General features: G+C 43.0%; 1 protein-coding gene across 1 annotated transcript; it reads right to left on the bottom strand.

Moving 5' to 3' along the window:
* Positions 1-14861: 14861 nt before the first annotated feature.
* Positions 14862-22754, bottom strand: RSPO4 (R-spondin 4; the record flags this gene model as incomplete). Its single annotated transcript, XM_083358111.1, has 4 exons — positions 22373-22754; positions 19552-19695; positions 17071-17256; positions 14862-14944 (listed from the first exon to the last, which is right to left on the bottom strand). The coding sequence occupies exons 1-4, from the start codon at positions 22548-22550 to the stop codon at positions 14862-14864; spliced, it is 591 nt and encodes a 196-aa protein (XP_083214237.1). The 5' UTR covers positions 22551-22754.
* Positions 22755-23515: the final 761 nt, after the last annotated feature.

Genomic DNA, 23515 nt, shown 5'->3' with positions numbered 1-23515 from the left:
AAAACAAACCAATAAAAAACCCAAGTACCCCCATCAGGCCAGACCCGCTAGTTCAAATAAATGGGTCTTCAACCCGCGACGGAAGGATCGGAGGTCTGATGCCGTCCGGAGCTCAACCGGCAGTTGGTTCCATAATGCCGGAGCACCCACAGAGAAGGCCCTCCCCCTGGGGGCCACCAGTCGACATTCCTTGACAGGAGGCACCCTGAGGAGGCCCTCTCTGGGCGCGCACAGGGCGGAGGGGAGTCGACGCCGGCAGCAGGTGGTCCTCGAGGTATCGCGGACCCATGCCATGTAGGGACTTAAAGATCATAACCAAAACCTTGAACCTCACCCGGAAGACAACTGGCAACCAATGCAGCTCACGGAGCAAAGGTGTAACATGGGAGTACCGGGAAACTCCCAAGACAACTCTCGCGGCCGCATTCTGTACCAGTTGGAGCCTCCGAGTGGTCTTCAAGGGAAGCCCCATGTAGAGAGCATTACAGTAGTCAAGGCGAGAGGTCACGAGCGCATGAGTGACCGTACACAAGGCCTCCCGATCCAGATAGGGCCGCAACTGGCGCACCAGGCGAACCTGGGCAAAAGCCCCCCTAGTCACGGCCACTATGTGATCCTCCAAAGTGAGTCGTGAATCTAGGAGGACTCCCAAGTTGCGAGCCCTATCCACAGGGGGTAAAAGCTCACCCCCCATAGAAAGAGGTGGAACATCCCAGGTGTCCCGGGAAGCCGGAATGTACAGCCACTCAGTCTTGTCAGGGTTGAGTTGAAGTCTGTTCCTCCCCATCCAGACCCGAACCGCCTCCAGGCAACGGGACATCACAGCGAGGGCATCACTGGGGTCATGAAACATTTACAAGAAAATCTCCACGCTCAGAGAACATCAAGGACCCCACAGTTCTCCTCCTCCTCCCTTCTAGCGCTGATGATGTTACCTAGTCGGGTAATGAAATGTCTGCAAGAAAACAACCAAGGTCACAGAGCACCAAGGACCACACAATAGTCCTCCTCCTCCTTCTCCTCCTCCAGGCACACCCCTTCAGGGATGGATGATGTTACCTAGAGTAGTCGTGAAACATCTGCAAGGCTCAGAGAGCACCAAGGCCCCCACATCTGCCTGAGCTGCTTCCATGTTAAACTGAGGACAGGCAGATCGGAGCTGGTTCAGTATCTTGAAGCTGAACTATTTTCCATGTGGAACCTAGAACTCTGTTCTAGATAGCCCAACCAGCGCTCTAAGTAAGATGGCACAGGTTAATTTATTTATTTATTTTATTTTATTACATTTATATACCGCCCTTTCCCCAAGGACTCAGACTTAATGCGGATTGGTTGGTCTACTCCTTCAGTCTCTCCCCCGGGGTAAGACTAGGCTGAGTTCTGTAGCCCCACAAGTTTCACAGACACTCAAGGAGAACCAATATTACTTTTAATGTTTAATTTATATGACGTGAAATGTTAATACCACTTTACGAGGCCTTGGGAAGGCCACACTTGGAATCTTGCATCCAGTTCCGAACACCACGATACAAAAGAGTGCAGTTAGGAGCAACAAAGATGGTCAGGGGACTGGAGGATAAAACTGAAAATGGGCATATCTAGTTTAATGAAGAGAAGGACCAGTGGGGGACATGATAGCAGCCTTCCAGTATCTCAGGGGCTGCCCCAAAGAAGAGGGAGTCAAGCTATTCCCCAAAGCACTCAAAGGCAGGACAAGAAGCAACGGATGGAGACTCATCACGGAGAGAAGCAACCTGGAACTAAGGAGAAACTTCCTGACAGTGAGAACAATTAACCAGTGGAACAACCTGCCTCCAGAAGTGGTGGGTGCTTCATCACTGGAGGCTTTTAAGAGACTGGACAGCCCTTGGTCTGAAATGGTGTAGCAGTGTTTCCTGCCTGAGCAGGGGGTTGGACTAGAGGACCTCCAAGGTCCCTTCCAACTTTGTTATTCTGTAATATTAGTTGAAAGGCAAAGGGAGGGATTTCGGGGAAGGCTTTTCCTGCGTTGTCAAAATGTCCACCTCCCGAGTCAATCTTAGCCAGGGTTTTCTGGAAATCTCAGCTTCCCTCGGATGCAAAGAGGATAGGGATCTCGGGAGGAAGGCGATGCTGTTTGCTTTGGCTGGGCTTTTCCTGATCAATACCAGATGTTTGCTGGCTCCAGAGCAGCAACAGGAACACGTCAGGAAGTGTTTCCTTTGCTTGGGGGCAAAAGCTTCACCCAAAATCAAAGGAGATCTTCTTGTGAGCTCAAGAAAATGTATCGCATTTATTATTATTATTATTATTATTATTATTATTATTATTATTATTATTATTATTATTATTATTATTATTATCCCCACGCCGATCTGGCTATTTGTCAGGATGCCTTCCTCTCTTGTCTTCTCCTGTGAAATCCGAAATGAGCAGAAAAGCCAGAGTTACGTTTTAGGGCCCATTTAGATCCCATTTGGCTTGCATCCGGAATAAGTGTTGCTATTTTGGGAAAGGCTCAAAGCCAGCCAGCCCCCCCCCCCATGTGGGAAGGAAGGGGGATGGGGCTGTTTTCCTAAGCGCATGTTTAAGATGTTCTCTGAGTCTGTTTGGAACTGGTAGACAGTTCCCAAGTGAGGGGAGGGGGGAAGAGTCAACTGGCTTGCGGCAATCTGATGAGCAACTCCAGGAATTTCTGCAAGCTAGGATTTCTTTACATCTCCAGAAAGCCCCCAAGGCATAAACCTATTTCTTTAAAAGTCTTTTGTATGCATAGATCTAGAAACATACCTACCTGAGTTGAGATGGGTTGGGTTGGGTTGAGTTAAGTAGAATTGGGTTGGGTTGGGTTGGGTTGGGTTGGGTTGAGTTGGATTGGGTTGAGTTGAGTTGAATTGGGTTGAGTTGAGTTGTGTTGGGTTGTTGGGATAAGTTGAGTTGAATTGGGTTGGGTTGAGTTGAGTTAAATAGAACTGGGTTGGGTTGGGTTGGGTTGGGCTGGACTGGACTGGACTGGACTGCATTGTGTTCATCTGGGTTTGAGCTGAGTTGCATTGAGTTGAGTGAGTTAAAGTGAGTTGGGTTGCATTAAATGGATGGAGCTGAGCTCAACTGAGCCAAGCTGTGCTGCCTTCCTTGAGTTGTGTTGAGTGAGTTAAACTGAGTTGGGTTGCATTGAATGGAGTGAGCTGAGCTGAGCTGAGCTGTGTTGAGTTGATTCCGCTGCGTCCCATTTTACCCATTGGTGTGGACAGACTGAAGAATTTGAATATATTTAAAGAAAACCGAACATGATAATAAGCCTGCATCAATCCCTACGCGCGACCAAGAATATAATGACATTCATCAGGTTACCTGTTTTCTGGATTCGCCCAACACAGAACCATCAAACAACAAATGGACTAAATTCAAACAGTGTATTAACAAGTTAACACCTAACCAAGCTGACCCTACTGGATGAATACAATCCCTAACAGACATGAGAATCACTGTCACTGTAACATGGTTTAATGTCCATACATTCATGATCCTACTTCATCCTGACGAAAAGGAAGAACATTGGTGGAGAAGAAAATTCCACAGACATTTTTCTCCATGGACCTGACCTCTTGGCAGCCAGCTTAGTCTAGTGCAGGGGTGTCCAACTCGCAATGTCAGGTGACGTTTCACAACATATCGTGACTATTTTGCCATTGATGGCAATGGGGTGCGCCCGGTTTCGCTATGATGCATCCGGCCCGCAGGCCAGCAGTTTGACACCCCTGGCCTAGTAGATAAGGCCCCAGACTAGAATCCAGAAGAAGGTGAATTCTAGTCCCACCTTAGACATGAAAGGCATCTGGGTGATGTTGAATCAATCACTAGGAGACGGTGAATTCTAGTCCCGCCTTAGACATGAAAGGCAGCTCAGTGACTTTGGACCAATCACTAGGAGACGGTGAATTCTAGTCCCGCCTTAGACATGAAAGGCAGCTCAGTGACTTTGGACCAATCACCAGGAGACAGTGAATTCTAGTCTCGCCTTAGACATGAAAGGCAGCTCAGTGACTTTGGACCAATCACCAGGAGACGGTGAATTCTAGTCCCGCCTTAGACATGAAAGGCAGCTCAGTGACTTTGGACCAATCACCAGGAGACGGTGAATTCTAGTCCCGCCTTAGACATGAAAGGCAGCTCAGTGACTTTGGACCAATCACCAGGAGACAGTGAATTCTAGTCCCGCCTTAGACATGAAAGGCAGCTCAGTGACTTTGGACCAATCACCAGGAGACGGTGAATTCTAGTCCCGCCTTAGACATGAAAGGCAGCTCAGTGACTTTGGACCAATCACCAGGAGACGGTGAATTCTAGTCCCGCCTTAGACATGAAAGGCAGCTCAGTGACTTTGGACCAATCACCAGGAGACAGTGAATTCTAGTCCCGCCTTAGACATGAAAGGCAGCTCAGGGACTTTGGACTAATTACCAGGAGACGGTGAGTTTGAATCCCGCCTTAGACATGAAAGGCAGCTCAGTGACTTTGGACCAGGAGAGGGTGAATTTGAGTCCTGCCTTAGACATGAAAGGCAGCTGGGTGACTTTGGACCAGGAGATGGTGAGTTCGAGTCCTGCCTTAGACATGAAAGGCAGCTGGGTGACTTTGGACCAGTCACCAGGAGACGGTGAGTTCGAGTCCCGCTTTAGGCATGAAAGCCATCTGGATGATTTGGGGCCAGTTTGTCTCTGCCTGGTTCTACCCCACAGGTTTTTTTTTCCCCCGTGGGGAAAATAGGAGGAGGAAAGATATGTTTGCTGAAAAGGAGAGGAAGGGAAAAGAAAGGAAATAGAGAGAAAGGAAAGGAAAAGGAAAAGAAATAGAAAAACAGGAGAGGGGAAGGAAAAAAAGGAAAGGAAAAGGGGAAGGCAATAGATCAAAAGGGAAGGAAATTGCAATTATTTGACGGTTTCCTAGGAGGGGAAAACTTTTATCTGTCAGCCGTGTTTTACACTCCTTCTCTGGATGGGCACTCATTTATTAATTTTAATTAATAAAATCAATTTTTATTTTTATTTTAACTTCTGTATTTATTGTATGTTATTGTTGTTAGCCGCCCTGAGTCCTTCGGGAGATAGGGCGGCATATAAGTCCCAATAATAAATAAATAAATAAATAAATAAATAAATAAATATTTCCCTGGGAACCCTGTAATGTTTAAATCACTCTGTAGTTTGGCATCTGCCACCCTCTCTTTCCGCCTCCCCACAGGCCCCCCCGCCCTCTTCTAGCCCCCCCAGCTTGGCCAACAAATCCAGCACATGATTAATCTCCTTCTGAGTCCACGCTGCCAGTTTGCTCCCCAGGGCCCGCTGGAGGGGGGGGAAGAGGTCCCTGTACTCACAATCAGTTGCCAAGCACAACACAACATGAGCATGAGAGCAGAGACACCAGGCTGTTTGGGGGGTGGGGGGGTGGGGGGGTGGTAGGGGATGTTTCTTTCCTGGAGAGCTTTGGAATGTCGACCTCCTGCTATTTTAGGAAAGGCCAATCAATCGATCAGAAGAGAGTTGGAAGGGGCCTTGGAGATCTTCTAGTCCAACCCACTGCTCAGGCAGGAAAGCCTACGTACCATTTCAAACCAATGACTCTTCTTAAAAGCCTCCAGTGATGGAGCACCCACGACTTCTGGAGGCAACTTCTGTTCCACTGGTTAATTGTCCTCACTGTCAGGAAGTTTCTCCTTAGTTCCAGGTTGCTTCTCTCCTTGGTTAGTTTCCATCTGTTGCTTCTTGTCCTCCCTTCAGGCGCTTTGGAGAATAGGTGGACCCCCTCCTCTTTGTGGCAACACCTCAAATATTGGAAGACTGCTATCCTGTCACCCCTCATCCTTCTCTTCATTAAACTAGACATACCCAAATCCAAATAATGCAAATCCAAATAATGCAGTGACATGACCACAGGGAGGAAGAGATGTTACAACGGTTGTTAAGTATGAAAAATGGTCCTTTTTTCAGTGCTGTTGTAACTTTGAACAGATAGAATAGAATAATAATAGAACAGAATAGAATAATAAAGAATAGAATAGAATAGAATAGAATAGAATAGAATAGAATAGAATAGAATAGAATAGAATAGAATAATAATAGAACAGAATAGAATAATAAAGAATAGAATGGAATGGAATGGAATGGAATGGAATGGAATGGAATGGAATGGAATGGAATAGAATAGAATAGAATAGAATAGAATAGAATAGAATAGAATAGAATAGAATAGAATAGAATAGAATAGAATAGAATAGAATAGAATAGAATAGAATAGAATAATAATAGAATAGAATAGAATAATAATAGAATAATAATAGAATAGAATAGAATAATAAAGAATAGAATAGAAGAATAGAATAGAATAGAATAGAACAGAACAGAACAGAACAGAACAGAACAGAATAGAATAGAATAGAATAGAATAAGAATAGAATAGAATAGAATAGAATAGAATAGAATAGAATAGAATAGAATAATAATAGAATAGAATAGAATAGAATAGAATAGAATAAGAATAAGAATAGAATAGAATAAGAATAAGAAGAGAAGAGAAGAGAAGAGAATAATAACAGAACAAATAGAATAGAATAGAAAGAATAGAATAGAATAGAATAGAATAGAATAGAATAGAATAGAAAATATGGAATAGAATAGAATAAGAATAGAATAGGATAGAATAGAATAGAATAAGAATAGAATAGAATAGAATAGAATAGAATAGAATAGAATAGAATAGAATAGAATAGAATAGAATAGAATAGAAATAAAGAATAGAATAGAATAGAATAAGAATAGAATAGAATAGAATAGAATAGAATAGAATAGAATAGAATAGAATAGAATAGAATAGAAATAAAGAATAGAATAGAATAGAATAGAATAAGAATAGAATAGAATAGAATAGAATAGAATAGAATAGAAATATAGAATTGTAGAATAGAATAGAATAGAATAGAATAGAATAGAATAGAATAGAATAGAATAGAATAGAATAGAATAGAATAGAATAGAATAGAATAGAATAGAATAAGAATAGAATTGAACAGAAAATAGAACAGAACAAAACAGAACAGAACAGAACAGAACAGAACAGAATAGGAGCTGGAAGGGACCTTGGAGGTCTTCTAGTCCAGCCCCCTGCTCTAGCAGGAGAACCTATACCATCTCAGACAAGTGACTGTCTAGTCTCTTCTTGAAAATCTCCAGCCCCCCGAATACTGGAAGACTGCTATCATGTCTCCCCTATTCCCTCTTTTCTTTAGACTAGCCAAACCCAAGTCCCGCAGCCGTTCTTCGTATGTTTTAGTCTCCAGGCCTTGGATCATCTTAGTTGCTCTTCTCTGGATTTTTCCCAAACTCTCAACATCTTTTTTGTGATATGCTGACCAAAACTGGCTGCAGTGTTCCAGGTGTGGCCTCACTAGGGTTTTTATAAAGCGGTACTAATACTTCGCGTGATCTTGATTCCGTGCCTCTGTTTATACAACCCAGGATTGTATTAGCTTTTTTGGCTGCTGTTGCACACGGCTGGCTCATGGTCAAGCGATCGTCCACTGGGACTCCAAGGTCACAGTTGCTGGCTTTGAGCTGGGTCTCACCCAGTCTGTAAAAGTTGAGGACTTCATGTCAACATCCCAACCTCCCTAGTTTCCTCTCGTTGACACTTTGGAGCGGAAATTCTGGTCCCAAATCCTGGTCTTAAATCGAGGACTATGTAAGTGCAGATACTCCGCTTATGGCCGCAACTGAGCCCCAAATTTCTCTTGCGAAGCGAAATGTTTTAAGTGAACTTGCTCCATTTCACGGCTTTTCTTGCTACCGTCGTTAAGTGAAACACCGCGGTTGTTAAGGTAGGAACACGGTCGCTGAGCGAATCAAGATTCCCTGTTTTCTTTGCTCATCAGAAGGGGCGCTCAAAGGGGCGGGACGTTGCGACTGTCATAAATACGAACCAGTTGGCCAAGCGTCCGATTTTTGATCCCGGGACCATGGGGGGGGGAGGGGGAAGAATACCGCAACGCTTGTGAAGTGTGAAAAATGGTCCTAGGTCGCTTTTTTCCCCGGCGCCGTCGTAATTTTGGACGGCCCATAAATCAACTGCCGTAAGTCCGAGGACCGCAAGTACCTTTTTTTTTTCTTTTCAATTCGGGAAAAATATTCCAAGAGGAGAATTTTTAGCTGCCAATTCAAGGCAGCGGCCAAAATGTCAAGATTCTTCTTTAGAATCTTTTTTTTCCTTTAGCCCTTCCCCCCCAGGGATTAAAATGGCAGCTGGAGGTTAATATTTCTGAAAATGTCTATTATTTTTTTTTATTTTCCCTGTAGCCTTTTCGGAAGACCCAGGAGGCTGAACCGCGTCAGACGGAGGGGGTGACCCCGTCTTCTCAAGACATTTCACCTCTGGGGCTTGAGGGAAACCGGGATGGTGGCGGTTTGCCAAAACTAGGTTTTTTGACCCCAAATTTCAGCCTTTCCACTTCCTCCTTCTGAGGCTCTGTAGGACAAAAAGCGAGACAGCCAAAGGCATGGAACAGAATTAAGTTCTTTTTTTTCCCCACCCATGGTTGGATTGCACTGCCACCTCCTGGAGAGAAGGGTTGTAATCAGGGTTGGTCCTCAGCTGAGATAGATGACCTTTATTGTCTCTTTTTTTTTACTGTGGGCACAATGGCGCACATTAAAAATGAAATTTGGCTGCATGCTGTCAAAGTGTACACATACATAACACCCTTAAACATTCTATTCTATTCTATTCTATTCTATTCTATTCTATTCTATTCTATTCTATTCTATTCTATTCTATTCTATTCTATTCTATTCTATTCTATTCTATTCTATTCTATTCTATTCTATTCCATTCCCTGTTCTATTCTATTCTATTCTATTCTATTCTATTCTATTCTATTCTATTCTATTCTATTCTATTCTATTCTATTCTATTCTATTCTATTCTATTCTATTCCATTCCCTGTTCTGTTCTATTCTGTTCTATTCTGTTCTATTCTATTCTATTCTATTCTATTCTATTCTATTCTATTCTATTCTATTCTATTCTATTCTATTCTATTCTATTCTATTCTATTCTATTCTATTCTACTCTACTCTACTCTACTCTACTCTACTCTAAAGTCATCACTAAAAGTCAACATGGGTTTGTCAAAAACAGATCATGCCAGACAAATCTTACTACATTCTTTGACCAAGTGACAAAACTAGCGGACCAGAGGAATGCTGTAGATATAGTTTACTTGGACTTCAGTAAGGCATTTGATAAAGTAGGTCACAACCTACTACTTGATAAGATAGAAAAATGTGGGTTAGATAGCATCACCACCAGATGAATTCGTAGCTGGCTGACAGGCCGTACTCAGCATGGGGTCCTCAATGGAACCGCATCTACATGGAAGGAAGTGTGTAGTGGGGTGCCCCAGGGCTCCGTTCTGGGCCCAGTGCTCTTCAACATCTTCATTAATGATTTGGATGAGGGGATAGATGGGGAACTCATCAAATCTGCAGACGACACCAAGCTGGCAGGAATAGCCAATACTCCAGAAGATAGTCTTAAGATACAGGAGGATCTGGACAAACTCGAACACTGGGCACTATCTAACAGAATGAAATTCAATGGTGAAAAAAGTAAGGTTCTACATTTAGGCAGGAAAAATCAAATGCACAGGTATAGTATAGGTGTTTCCTTGCTCAATAGTAGTAACTGTGAGAGGGATCTCGGAGTCCTAGTAAACAATCCCTTCAATATGAGCCAGCAATGTGCTGCAGCTGCCAAAAAAGCCAACACAGTGCTAGGCTGCATTAACAGAGGGATAGAATCAAGATCAAGTGAAGTACTAATACCACTTTACAATGCCTTGGTAAGGCCACACCTGGAATACTGCATCTAGTTTTGGTCACCACGATGTAAAAAAGATGTTGAGACTCTAGAAAGGGTACATAGAAGAGCAACAAAGATGATTGGGGGACTGGAGGCTAAAACATATAGGGAACGGTTGCTGGAATTGGGTATGTGTAGTTTAACGAAGAGAAGGGTGAGTGGTGACATGATAGTAGTGTTCCAATATTTCAGGGGCTGCCACAAAGAAGAGGGAGTCAAGCTATTCTCCAAAGCACCTGAAAGCAGGACAAGAAGCAACGGATGGAAACTGACCAAAGAGAGAAGCAACCTGGAACTAAGGAGAAACTTCCTGACAGTTAGAACAATTAACCAGTGGAACAACCTGCCTCCAGAAGCTGTGAATGCTCCAACACTGGAAATTTTTAAGAGGAGACTGGACAGCCATTTGCCTGAAATGGTATAGGGTTTCCTGCCTAAGCAGGGGGTTGGACTAGATGACCTCCAAGGTCCCTTCCAAATTATTATTATTATTATTATTATTATTATTATTATTATTATTATTATTATTATTATTATTATTTCCAACAGATAGATAGATAGATAGATAGATAGATAGATAGATAGATAGATAGATAGATAGCTTTATTATCTTTTTTTACTGTGGGCACAATAGCACACATTAAAAATGAAATTTAGTTGCTTGCTCTCAAAGTGTACACATACATAACACCCATTTAAACATTTCTATTCTATTCTATTCTATTCTATTCTATTCTATTCTATTCTATTCTATTCTATTCTATTCTATTCTATTCTATTCATTCATAGATAGATAGATAGATAGATAGATAGATAGATAGATAGATAGATAGAGATATATGATAGATAGAGAGAGATATATGTTAGATAGATAGATATAGAGATGATAGATAGATAGATAGATAGATAGATAGATAGATAGACAGACAGACAGACAGACAGACAGACAGACAGACAGACAGAGACAGACAGACAGACAGACAGACATTTATTGTCTTTTTTTTACCATGGGCACAATGGTACACATTAAAAATGAAATTTAGAAACCTTGATGCTGTCTAAACCTGTTTGTTTTCTTATAGACATTTCATGAGCAATCTAGGTAACATCAGTCCCTGAAGGGGTTTCTAGGGAGGAGGAGGAGGAGGAGGAGGAGGAGGAGGAGGAGTGTGGGGTCCTTGGTGTTCTATGAACCTGGTATTGGTTTCATGACCCAACTAGGTTTTAGCCAACCTTGTAATCAGGCTTTCGTCCCACGTCTCTGCCATGGATCCCAAACGGGGACAGACCATCTTACATGGAAGGCCTGGCCGATATGTGAGGATCTCTCTCTCTCTCACACACACACACACACACACACATACACACACACACACACACCAAAGTTTTGAGGTTTATAAACGAGACACCTTTATTGAATACTGAACAAACTCCAACACTTTTCAATGCAATACAAAAATAGACAAGATTTCACTCCTCCTGATGCCTTCTTCAATTCAGCCAGGGCACCCAATAGTGTTGTTTCTTATACTGGCTGGGGAGGATGGATTCTGCAATCCCAGCCTAAGGTAGATTTGGGAAGGCGGGTTTTAAAGGCAGATTGCAAAACGCCAAGAAGTGAAAATTACAGTCGGCCGACTCTTCGATGCCCCCCCCCGGTGGCAATTAATTAAAAAGTTTACAGGAAAAAAAACTTTTTTATTTTCCTGGCTAAATTTTCTGCTAAAAATCGAAGCAGAATAAAAGATCTGATGTAGTCTGAGACCCCTCCCCCTTCCACCTCCAAGGGTTATTTACAAAACTTCTGTTTTTAACAAAAGTCCCCCAATATATATATATATATATATATATATATTTAAAAGATATGAAGGATTTTTTTTAAATACGTTGTCATTCTAGAAATAAATTCTCTATAATATATATATAAAATCTATTTATTTATTGAAATAAGAACGCGTCACTCTCTTTCATCCAAAAATACAGAAACCTATTGGAAATCTGCAGCTTGATGGGGGGCGGGGAAAAACGTAGATTTACAGTGCACATTTACTACGTTACCTGCAGATACATCAGTCATTCTGGAACAGGGGTCTTCAAACTTGGCCCTTTTATGACTTGTAGACTTCAACTCCCAGAATTCCTCAGCCAGGCACGTCTGACTGAGGAATTCTGGGAGTTGAAGTCCACAAGGCATAAAAGGGCCATGTTTAAAGACCCCTACTGTAGATTTTCCCTATAATTATTTCAGTGAGAATAATTTGAAGAGGAATTCTGCAAGAATTATACAGAACAAGCATTGTTCCAACTACCGTATTTTTCCGTCTATAAGACGCTGCACTTGAACAGTATTTGCAGGAAAAAATAGCGCCTTGTACAGACACAAAAATACGGTATATACAGGTTATCCTTGACTTAGAACAGTGCACAGATGCCACTTGCCAAGTCCCCAAATTGTGATCATGTGATAATAGAATAGAATAGAATAGAATAGAATAGAATAGAATAGAATAGAATAGAATAGAATAGAATAGAATAGAATAGAATAGACAGATTGTAGAGTATACAGTAGAATAGAATAGAATAGAATAGAATAGAATAGAATAGAATAGAATAGAATAGAATAGAATAGAATAGAATAGAATAGAATAGAATAGAAGCTGGAAGGGACCTTAGAGGTCTTCTAGTCCAGCCCCCCACTCAAGCAGGAGAACCCATACCATCTCAGGCAAGTGACTATCCAGTCTCTTCTTGTAAGCTTGAGGACCAGTGGTTAAGACACTTTTTGCATTGCTGTTGTCAATTTGAATGGTCGCTAAAAAAAAGGTTGTAAGTCAAGGATTTCCTGTACAATCCTTGCAGCACGGGCTCGTTTTTAAATTTAGGATTTGGGAGCGGTAACGATAAGGCCTCTGGAAACGTAAACACAAATGTCACATTTGAGTCCTTTGTGAAACAAAACAAAACAAAGAAGCAACTTTTCCTGTATTGCTTCTTGCACCGGCATTTTGGAAGCAGTGGACAAATGCACATGGGCAAATTGTTTGGGGAAGTTGTATACTTGAAAGGCAGAATCACGGAATAACAGAGTTGGATTTATTTATTTATTTTATTTTAATCCCATTTATATCCCACCCTTCTCCGAAGACTCAGGGCGGCTTACAATTTAAAGCACAAATCAATGTGCTTAGCAATAAGACCTTGGAGGACCTTGGAGGTCTTCTAGTCCAACCCCCTGCTCAAGCAGGATATCCTATATCAGGAGTCTTCAAACATGGCCCTTTCATGACTTGTGGACTTCAATGCCCAGAATTCCTCAGCCAGGCATGGCTGGCTGAGGAATTCTGGGAGTTGAAGCCCATAAGTCATAAAAGGGCCAAGTTTGAAGACCCCTATCCTATAGCATCTCAGATAAAGTGTTGTCCAACCTCTTCAGGAAAACCTCCAGGACTGGAGCATCCACAACTTCTGGTGGCAAGCCATTCCACTGGTTAATTGTTCCCACTGCCAGGAAGTTTCTCCTTAGTTCTAGGTTGCTTCTCTCCTTGATTGATTTCCACCCGTGGCTTCTTCTCCTGACTTCAGGTGCTTTGGAGAACACCTGGACTCCCTCTTCTTCGTGGCAGCCCCTCAAATATTGGAGCTATCATGTCACCCTTAGTCCTTCTCTTCATTAGACTCGCAACCGTTCCTGCAACTGTTCTTCATATACTGTATTTTAGCCTCCCAGAACCGAGGATGGCTTGAAAACTCACTATTTAATCATTACAGTTAGCTTGGAACTGGTGTTCTAGGTTGCTCCAAGCATCTAGTTCTCCGTTGGACCAAGATGTCCCATCCTCACTGTGGCCAATTTCAACTTTTGCTAGAGGAACACAGACAAGTTCTGGTGATGGGAACTCAGCCTGTCAAGAAAGCAGAGAGGATAACCTAGCTTGGTCTACAAAGATTGGCAGATGATCCAGTTTAAGTCAGAAAGCCATAGCTCAGCGGGGGGAGGAGGAAGGGGTTTCTAGATAAGTCAAGATTCTGGTTAATCTTCTGCAGCTGATAGGACACTTTCTGTTGGAAGTGTTAAATTGTGGGTCATTTCTAAGCTGATCCTATCAATTTGTCAATTCAAACGATCCCATTCTAAGGTTCAGTTTCCTTCAACAGGGAACTAACCTCTGAAATTTTTCCCGGCTGGGTGGGTCCTTCTCAGAGGTCTAGATGGCCTCTAGAGATGGTGTCACAGTCTCCTTTGCTATTATCTTGGAAAGAAAAAGATGGTCTGTCATCGTCTGTGGAGAAGCATAAGTTGGTGGCCCATGACCGCAATCATCTCAACCTCTTGGGTGAGGAAAAATGGGTGACAACAGAGAAAGAGAAGAGAAGAGTTGGCTTCTTCCTTTCTCTTAAACTCATGTCTGTAGGACAACCGATGCTGAGAAATATTCAGTAAAACACTTCCAAGGGGGATGGGGTGGGGGTGGGATAGAGGAAGAACCAGGTGGAAGCTAGGTGAGAACTTGCATTCCCTCCAGCGCTCCATCTCTTTAGATGGGACTCTACGTGGTCTTCAGCTCTTCTGGATGGTCCATCTTGCCTTCTTCCATAGCAGGTCAAAGAGCAAGAGTCGGTCCCTTCTCGACTGGGTTTCCTGGCGGTTCTTGCTTTGCTGCTGTCCTGCTTATCATAAAGGTTCTGAGATGGGGAGGTGGATGGGTGGAAGGAAGGCAGGAAGGGAGAAGATTTTTCAGACATCAAGAGGGTGCATGGATCACCAATCTTCTGTTCTCCAACCATGCTGGAGAGATGGTCAAGAGGCACCACGAACCCTCCTGGTGGAGAAACCTGAAGGAGGAGAAACTTAGAAAGGCAGAAGGGAAGAGACATCCTAACGTATATTTTGGGGCCAATGATGGAACTCCTTGATGGACTTCATGGGGTCTTGACTTCCTCCAGGACAAACCCACGCAGTCTGAAGCTCGTTAGGCGACCTTGAAGGCATCTATTTTTTTCTTCTTCCTCGGCTTCCTTTCCTCCTTGCTTCTCCTCTTGTTTTCATTCTTCTCTGCAAGACAACAAACAAAGAAGCGGAGTCAGGCTACTTGCTCCCGAGGCAGGCGTGAAATTTTTGGCCAGGAGAACCCCGTGTGTCATTAGCAAGCAAAACATTTTCTCTACCACCAAATAGAACAACAACAACCAAAAAACAAAAAACAAAAACGCTCTGCACACATCTGGTTTCAACTCTCTTTTCATCACCAGCCCACTGGTGGTTGGTTTTTGTGTGCGTTTTTTGTTTTTTTGCTCCAGAATATTGTAAGGGAAGGGAGCGAAAGAAGCTTTGGAGGTGGAAGTTTGCAAGACAAGCTTGACAGCTTCTGAAACTCTATCTATCTATCTATCTCTATCTATCTCTCACTCTCTCTCTCTCTCTCTCTCTCTCTCTCTCTCTCTCTCTCTATCTATCTATCTATCTATCTCTATCTATCTATTATCTATCTATCTATCTATCATCTATTATCTCTCTCTGTGTGTCTAGCTCTGTCTGTCTCTCTCTCTCTATCATCTATCATCTCTCTCTCTCTCTCTCTCATTTGTCTGTCTGTCTGCCTCTATGTCTATGTCTGTCTGTCTGTCTGTCTGTCTGTCTGTCTGTCTGTCTGTCTGTCTGTCTGTCTGTCTGTCTGTCTATCTATCTATCTATCTATCTATCTATCTATCTATCTATCTATCTATCTATCTATCTATCTATCATCTGTCTATCTCTGTCTGTCAGTCTGTCTCTGTCTATCTCTGTCTCTCTGTCTGTCTGCCTATCTATCTATCTATCTATCTATCTATCTATCTATCTATCTATCTATCTATCTATCTATCTATCTATCTCTGTCTGTCTGTCTCTCTATCTGTCTATCATCTATTATCTCTCTCTCTGTCTACCCATCTATCTGTCTGTCTGTCTCTCTATCATTTATCTATCTCTAGCTATCATCTGTCTGTCTCTATCTATCATCTATTATCTCTCTGTCTCTCTGTCTGTCTATGTCTACCTGTCTGTCTGTCTGTCTCTCTCTTTCAGTCTCTCTCTCTCTCTCTCTCTCTCTCTCTCTCTCTCTGTCTATGTCTGTCTGTCTGTCTGTCTATCATCTGTCTGTCAGTCTCTCTCTCTCTCTCTGTTTATGTCTGCCTATCTATCTGTCTGTGTCTCTATCTATCTATCTATCTATCTATCTATCTATCTATCTATCTATCTATCTATCTCTATCTCTGTCAGTCTGTCTGTCACTCTATCTATCATCTATTATCTCTCTCTCTCTGCCTATCTATCTGTCTCTCTATCATTTATCTATCTCTATCTGTCTATCATCTGTCTGTCTCTATCATCTATTATCTCTCTGTCTCTCTGTCTGTCTATGTCTACCTATCTGTCTCTCTCTCTATCATCTATCTATCTATCTATCTATCTGTCTGTCTCTATCTATCTATCTATCTATCTATCTATCTATCTATCTATCTATCTATCTATCTATCTATCATCTATTATCTCTCTATGTCTGTCTGTCTCTATGTCTGTCTATGTCTGCCTGTCTGCCCCCCTCTCTCTCTCCCTACCTACCTACCTACCTATCAGTGGGAGATTTGTACCTTCAAATTTGCAAGATTCTCTTAAGGTGGGCTTTGCAAAGATACAGGAAGTCCCCAGATTACAACAGTTCATTTAGTGACAGTTCAAACTTACAACAGCCCTGAATAAAGTGACCGATGACTGTTTTTCACACTGGTGACCATTTCAGCATCCCCAAAGTCACACAATCAAAATTCTGGGAGTTGAGGTCCACGAGTCATCAAAGAGCCAAGGTTTATGACGGTCGCGGCGTCCCAGGGTCACATGACCCCCTTTTGTGACCTTCAGACAAGCCAAGTCAATACGGATTCGCTTAACGACCATTACAACTTAACAACTGGGGGGATATCACTTAACAACGGTGGCAAGCAAGGTCGTAAAATGGGGCAAAACTCCTTTAACCAATGTCTCACTGAACAACAGAATTTTTTTGGGGGCGGGGGTCCATTGTAGTCGTACATCGAGGACTCCCTGTAGGCTTAGCTTATCTGGCTACATTTCCCAAGTGGTCTACCTGGTGAGGCTGAAGAAAGACAGCCCGGGGTGGGTTTCCAGCCTCCAGATCTTACCTCCAGGACAATGTCTCTTCATCCGACACTTCCGGGACTCGGAGAGTGCTGGACACAGGGCCACGTCCTCCTTGCCACTCCGGAGAGTCTCCCGGACTCGGATCTCTGAGCCCCACTTGTAGCCACACATCCGGCCTTGTTTGGTGCAGGGGCTCCAGCTGCTCCAGGGAGCTGCCTCGCAGTTTTCTGGGAGGGGGGAAGGGAGAGGATATTTGAGACACCATCAGGACTAGCACCTTTTAAGAAGAGACGAGACAGTCGCCTGTCTGAAATGGTAGAGGTTCTCCTGCTTGAGTGGGGGGCTGGGCTAGAAGACCTCCAAGCTCCCTTCCAGGACTATTCTATTCTATTCTATTCTATTCTTTTCTATTCTGTTCTGTTCTGTTCTGTTCTGTTCTGTTCTGTTCTATATTCCAATATCTATTCTATTCTATTCTATTCTATTCTATTCTATTCTATTCTATTCTATTCTATTCTATTCTATTCTATTCTATTCTATTCTATTCTGTTCTGTTCTGTTCTATATTCCAATATCTATTCTATTCTATTCTATTCTATTCTATTCTATTCTATTCTATTCTATTCTATTCTGTTCTATATTCCAATATCTTTTCTATTCTATTCTATTCTACAATCTGTCTATTGTATTCTATTCCATCCCATTCTATTATTCTCTTCTCTTCTCTTCTCTTCTCTTCTCTTCTCTTCTCTTCTCTTCTCTTCTCTTCTCTTCTCTTCTCCTTTCTCACCTATTCTCTCTTCTCTTCTCTTCTCTTCCATCCCATTCTATTATTCTCTTCTCTTCTCCTCTTTTCTCCCATCCCATCCCATCCCATCCCATCCCATCCCATCCCATCCCGTCCCGTCCCGTCCCGTCCCGTCCCGTCCTGTTCTGTTCTGTTCTGTTCTGTTCTATATTCCAATATCTATTCTATTCTATTCTATTCTATTCTATTCTATTCTATTCTATTCTATTCTATTCTATTCTATTCTATTCTATTCTATTCTATTCTATTCTATTCTGTTCTATATTCCAATATCTTTTCTATTCTATTCTATTCTACAATCTCTATTGTATTCTATTCCATCCCATTCTATTATTCTCTTCTCTTCTCTTCTCTTCTCTTCTCTTCTCTTCTCTTCTCTTCTCTTCTCTTCTCCTTTCTCACCTATTCTCTCTTCTCTTCTCTTCTCTTCCATCCCATTCTATTATTCTCTTCTCTTCTCCTCTTTTCTCCCATCCCATCCCATCCCATCCCATCCCATCCCATCCCATCCCATCCCATCCCGTCCCGTCCCGTCCCGTCCCGTCCCGTCCTGTTCTGTTCTGTTCTGTTCTGTTCTGTTCTGCTCTGTTCTGTTCTATATTCCAATATCTATTCTATTCTATTCTATTCTATTCTATTCTATTCTATTCTATTCTATTCTATTCTATTCTATTCTATTCTATTCTATTCTATTCTATTCTGTTCTATATTCCAATATCTTTTCTATTCTATTCTATTCTACAATCTGTCTATTGTATTCTATTCCATCCCATTCTATTATTCTCTTCTCTTCTCTTCTCTTCTCTTCTATTCTATTCTCCTTTCTCACCTATTCTCTCTTCTCTTCTCTTCTCTTCCATCCCATTCCATTATTCTCTTCTCTTCTCCTCTTTTCTCCCATCCCATCCCATCCCATCCCATCCCATCCCATCCCATCCCATCCCATCCCATCCTATTCTATTCTATTCTATTCTATTATATTCTATTCTATTCTATTCTATTGTATTCTATTCTATTCTATTCTATTCTATTCTATTCTATTCTATTCTATTCTATTCTATTCTATTCTATTCTATTCTATTCTATTCTATTCTATTCTGTTCTATATTCCAATATCTATTCTATTCTATTCTATTCTATTCTATTCTATTCTATTCTATTCTATTCTATTCTATTCTATTCTATTCTGTTCTATATTCCAATATCTATTCTATTCTATTCTATTCTATTCTACAATCTGTCTATTGTATTCTATTCCATCCCATTCTATTATTCTCTTCTCTTCTCTTCTCTTCTCTTCTCTTCTCTTCTCTTCTATTCTATTCTATTCTATTCTATTCTCCTTTCTCACCTATTCTCTCTTCTCTTCTCTTCTCTTCCATCCCATTCTATTATTCTCTTCTCTTCTCCTCTTTTCTCCCATCCCATCCCATCCCATCCCATCCCATCCCATCCCATCCCATCCCATCCCATCCCATCCCATCCCATCCCATCCCATCCCATCCCATCCCATCCTATTCTATTCTATTCTATTCTATTCTATTCTATTCTATTCTATTCTATTCTATTCTATTCTATTCTATTCTATTCTATTCTATTCTATTCCCTTTCCCACCTATCCTCTATTCTATTCTGTTCTGTTCTATTCTCTCTGAGCTGGGTGGTTTATTTGAAGACGAGGAGGGGCGCTCTTCCCTCCCGCAGCTTGGCTTACCTTGGCATTCCTGGGTGCTGTGCCAGGCCATGGTGTCAGGAGGACAGGTGTTTAAGCACTTCCCTTTGTGCAGGTAGAAGCTCTCTTGACATTTCATGCAGAAGTCTTTGCTGAAACAGCTCTCGCAGCTGGGCGACCGGCATTCTAGAACATAGAGATGGTGCATTAGAAAAAGCCGCCTTTAAGCCGGTGGGCTGACTTTGGGCCAATCACCAGGAGATGGTGAGTTCTAGTCCCACCTTAGGCATGAAAGTCTGCTGGGTGATTTTGGGCCAATCACCAGGAGACTGTGAGTTCTAGTCCCACCTTAGGCATGAAAGCCATCTGGGTGTCTTTGGGCCATTCACCAGGAGACGGTGAGTTCTAGTCCCGCCTTAGGCATGAAAGCCATCTGGGTGTCTTTGGGCCAATCACTAGGAGACGGTGAGTTCTAGTCCCGCCTTAGGCATGAAAACCATCTGGGTGTCTTTGGGCCAATCACCAGGAGACGGTGAGTTCTAGTCCCGCTTTAGGCATGAAAGCCATCTGGATGTCTTTGGGCCAATCACCAGGAGATGGTGAGTTCTAGTCCCGCCTTAGGCATGAAAGTCTGCTGGGTGATTTTGGGCCAATCACCAGGAGACTGTGAGTTCTAGTCCCACCTTAGGCATGAAAGCCATCTGGGTGTCTTTGGGCCATTCACCAGGAGACGGTGAGTTCTAGTCCCGCCTTAGGCATGAAAGCCATCTGCGTGTCTTTGGGCCAATCACCAGGAGACGGTGAGTTCTAGTCCCGCCTTAGGCATGAAAACCATCTGGGTGTCTTTGGGCCAATCACCAGGAGACGGTGAGTTCTAGTCCCGCTTTAGGCATGAAAGCCATCTGGGTGTCTTTGGGCCAATCACCAGGAGACGGTGAGTTCTAGTCCCGCCTTAGGCATGAAAGCCATCTGGGTGTCTTTGGGCCAATCACCAGGAGACGGTGAGTTCTAGTCCCGCCTTAGGCATGAAAGCCATCTGGGTGTCTTTGGGCCAATCACCAGGAGACGGTGAGTTCTAGTCCCGCCTTAGGCATGAAAGCTGGCTGGCTGACTTTGGCCCAATCACCAACCCTCTCTCTCAGCCCAGCCCACCTCACAGGATTGTTGTGGTGGGGAAAACAGGAGGAGGAAGACATATTGGATATGTCTGCTGCCCTGAATTATTTGTAAAAATAATAAAGGGATACAAATAAATACAAAAATAAGTCATGTCCTTCATAAATTGAATCATCAATATGACTGCCCCGATTTTATGACTTTGTCTTTCAGCGGTGGTTAAGCGGCGGTCTCTTAAGCTACAGGCCAGTTTTGCGGAGAACCAAAAGTAAATGCTGGCTGCGGGGTCCTTGGTGCTCTCTGAGCTGGGTGGTTTTATTGCGGACATTTCATGACCCAACTAGGTCATATCATCAGTTCTAGTAGGAAGGGGGCATTTACTCTTGGTTTACAGACTGGTGGCTGCCCTGTCAGTGTTGGTGGGAATGTTCTTGATAGTAGCTTGATTAAGCTCTTGTTTACTGTTGGATTGTTTGGCTGAGTTCCTTGATTGTCCCACCTATGCTGACAAGGCAAGTCATGGGATATAAACAGAGAGCAAATCCCACTCCTTTCTAGCACTGATGATGTTACCTAGTCGGGCAATGAAATGTCTTTCAGAAAATAACCAAGCTCAGAAAACACCCAGGACTCCACAATAATAATCCTCCTCCTGCTCCTCCTCCTCCTCCTCCTCGCACACCCCACTCCCTTCTAGCAGTGATGTTACCTAGTTATTCATAATTCATAATTAGCAAAATTTAAGATACTTCTCTAACCTTCTACGCTACTACCCTCAAGAAAGAATTATGATCTTAATGGAAAAAAATTATCAGTTACGTTGCCATAGAAATTCTGATAAAGCTGCATTTTTTTTTAATTTAAAAACAAGGGAGTTAATAGGCAATCCAAGAGTAGAATTAATCTCCAAAACCCCTCTGTTAACAGTCTGTTATTGCATTTAACACAGAGAAAGCCTGCAACGGCTTCTTATCTACCCCAAGCCACAATAATCGTTATCTCTGATCCATTCAGAGATCCCTCCGGGCTCAAAAGTGACAATAAAGGTTATTTTTTTCTTATCGGTATATGTCAGGGGTAGGCAACCTTGGCTCTTTCATGACTGGTAGACTTCAACTCCCAGAATTCCTGAGCCAGCCACGCTGAGGAGAAAGGGAGAGGTTTCCAAGCTGAGCCATGTTGGCTCAGGAATTCTGGGAGTTGAAGTCCACGAGTCATGAAGGGGCCATAGTTCCCCCATGCTGGCTGAGGGATTCTGGGAGTTGAAGTCCACCAGTCATGAGGGGGCCATAGTTCCCCCATGCTGGCTCAGGAATTCTGGGAGTTGAAGTCCATGAGTCATGAAGGGGCCATAATTCCCCCATGCTGGCTCAGGAATTCTGGGAGTTGAAGTCCACGAGTCATGAAGGGGCCATAGTTCCCCCATGCTGGCTCAGGAATTCTGGGACCTGAAGTCCACGAGTCATGAAGTGGCCATAGTTCCCCCACACTGGCTCAGGAATTCTGGGAGTTGAAGTCCATGAGTCATAAAAGAGCTAAGGTTGCCTTCTTTTTTTTAAATGCACCTCTTTTTCAAATATTTTGCCTAGTTTTGTCTTGGTAATTTTTTTTAAGTTTCTATTTTAAATCCGAGAACTGAGGACTAGAAGGTTGCCCCAAATTGCCCGCCTTCCTTCTATGTTTTTAATCTCGCTAACACACTACTGACTCCTCCGAGAATTGGTTTTTTCACACCCTGGACACCTACTAATGCATCGGTTGACTTCCTGGCCTCGCACCCCGAAGTAGCCCAGCGGGCAGGCGTGGACGCAGGCCCCGTACTGTCGGATCCCGTCCCTCCAGATGAGCAGGAAGAGACGCTGCTGGCAGGAGACACAGCCGTTGTCTTCGGAGCACATAACACAACCCGTGCAGTTCTCAAACATGGCAGCACTCGCTGCAAGAAGAACGGAAGAAGAGAGTTGGATGGAAGGGACCTTGCAGGCCTGCCAGTCAGGTGGAAAACCCGACCTTTTGGGTTTCTACAGAACAGGTTACAGAATAGCAGAGTTGGAAGGTCATCTAGTCCAAACACACACACACACACACACACACACACTCGCCCGCTCAAGCAGGAAGCCCTATACCACAGGTCTGCAACCCGCAGCTCCGGAGCCGCATGCGGCTCTTTCAGCCGTCTCCTGCGGCTCCCAGTCCTCTGCCATGTGCAGTCCAAAAAAGAAAAAAGTGGGACTAAAAAAGTTCAACCAATCAATTCAAATATGCAGGGTAGGTGCATATCTCGCCTTGGCTCCACTCTTCAATCAAACCCTGTTCTGCGCATGTGTGCATGTACGCGCATGCGCACACATTTTTTGCGGCTCCCAGTTTTTCCTTTTGTGAGGGAACCGGTTCCGAGTGGCTCTTTCACTGTTTCAGGTTGCTGACCCCTGCCCTATACCATTTCAGACAAATGGCTGTCCAGTCTCTTCTTAAAAACCTCCAGTGTTGGAGCATTCACAGCTTCTGGAGGCAGGTAGTTCCACTGGTTAATTGTTCTAACTGTCAGGAAGTTTCTCCTTAGTTCCAGGTTGCTTCTCTCCTTGACTAGTTTCCATCCGTTGTTTCTTGTCCTGGCCTCTGGTATGTGGTGGGATTCAAATATGGGAACAACCGGTTCCCTGTGTAGATGATGCTTCCAGAAGTCTGTTCTGGGCCTGGGCAACAAAAAATTAGCTGCCGGTTCCACTGAGGTGGTGCAAACTGGCTGAATCTCACCACTGCCTCGGGTGCTTTGAAAACAGAATAGAATAGAATAGAATAGAATAGAATAGAATAGAATAGAATAGAATAGAATAGAATAGAATAGAATAGAATAGAATAGAATAGAATAGAATAGAATAGAATAGAA

This window comes from Vipera ursinii (assembly GCF_947247035.1).
Source record: "Vipera ursinii genome assembly, chromosome: 3".
In the NCBI taxonomy this organism is placed as follows: domain Eukaryota; kingdom Metazoa; phylum Chordata; class Lepidosauria; order Squamata; family Viperidae; genus Vipera; species Vipera ursinii.
This window is presented reverse-complemented; position numbering and strand designations above follow the sequence as displayed.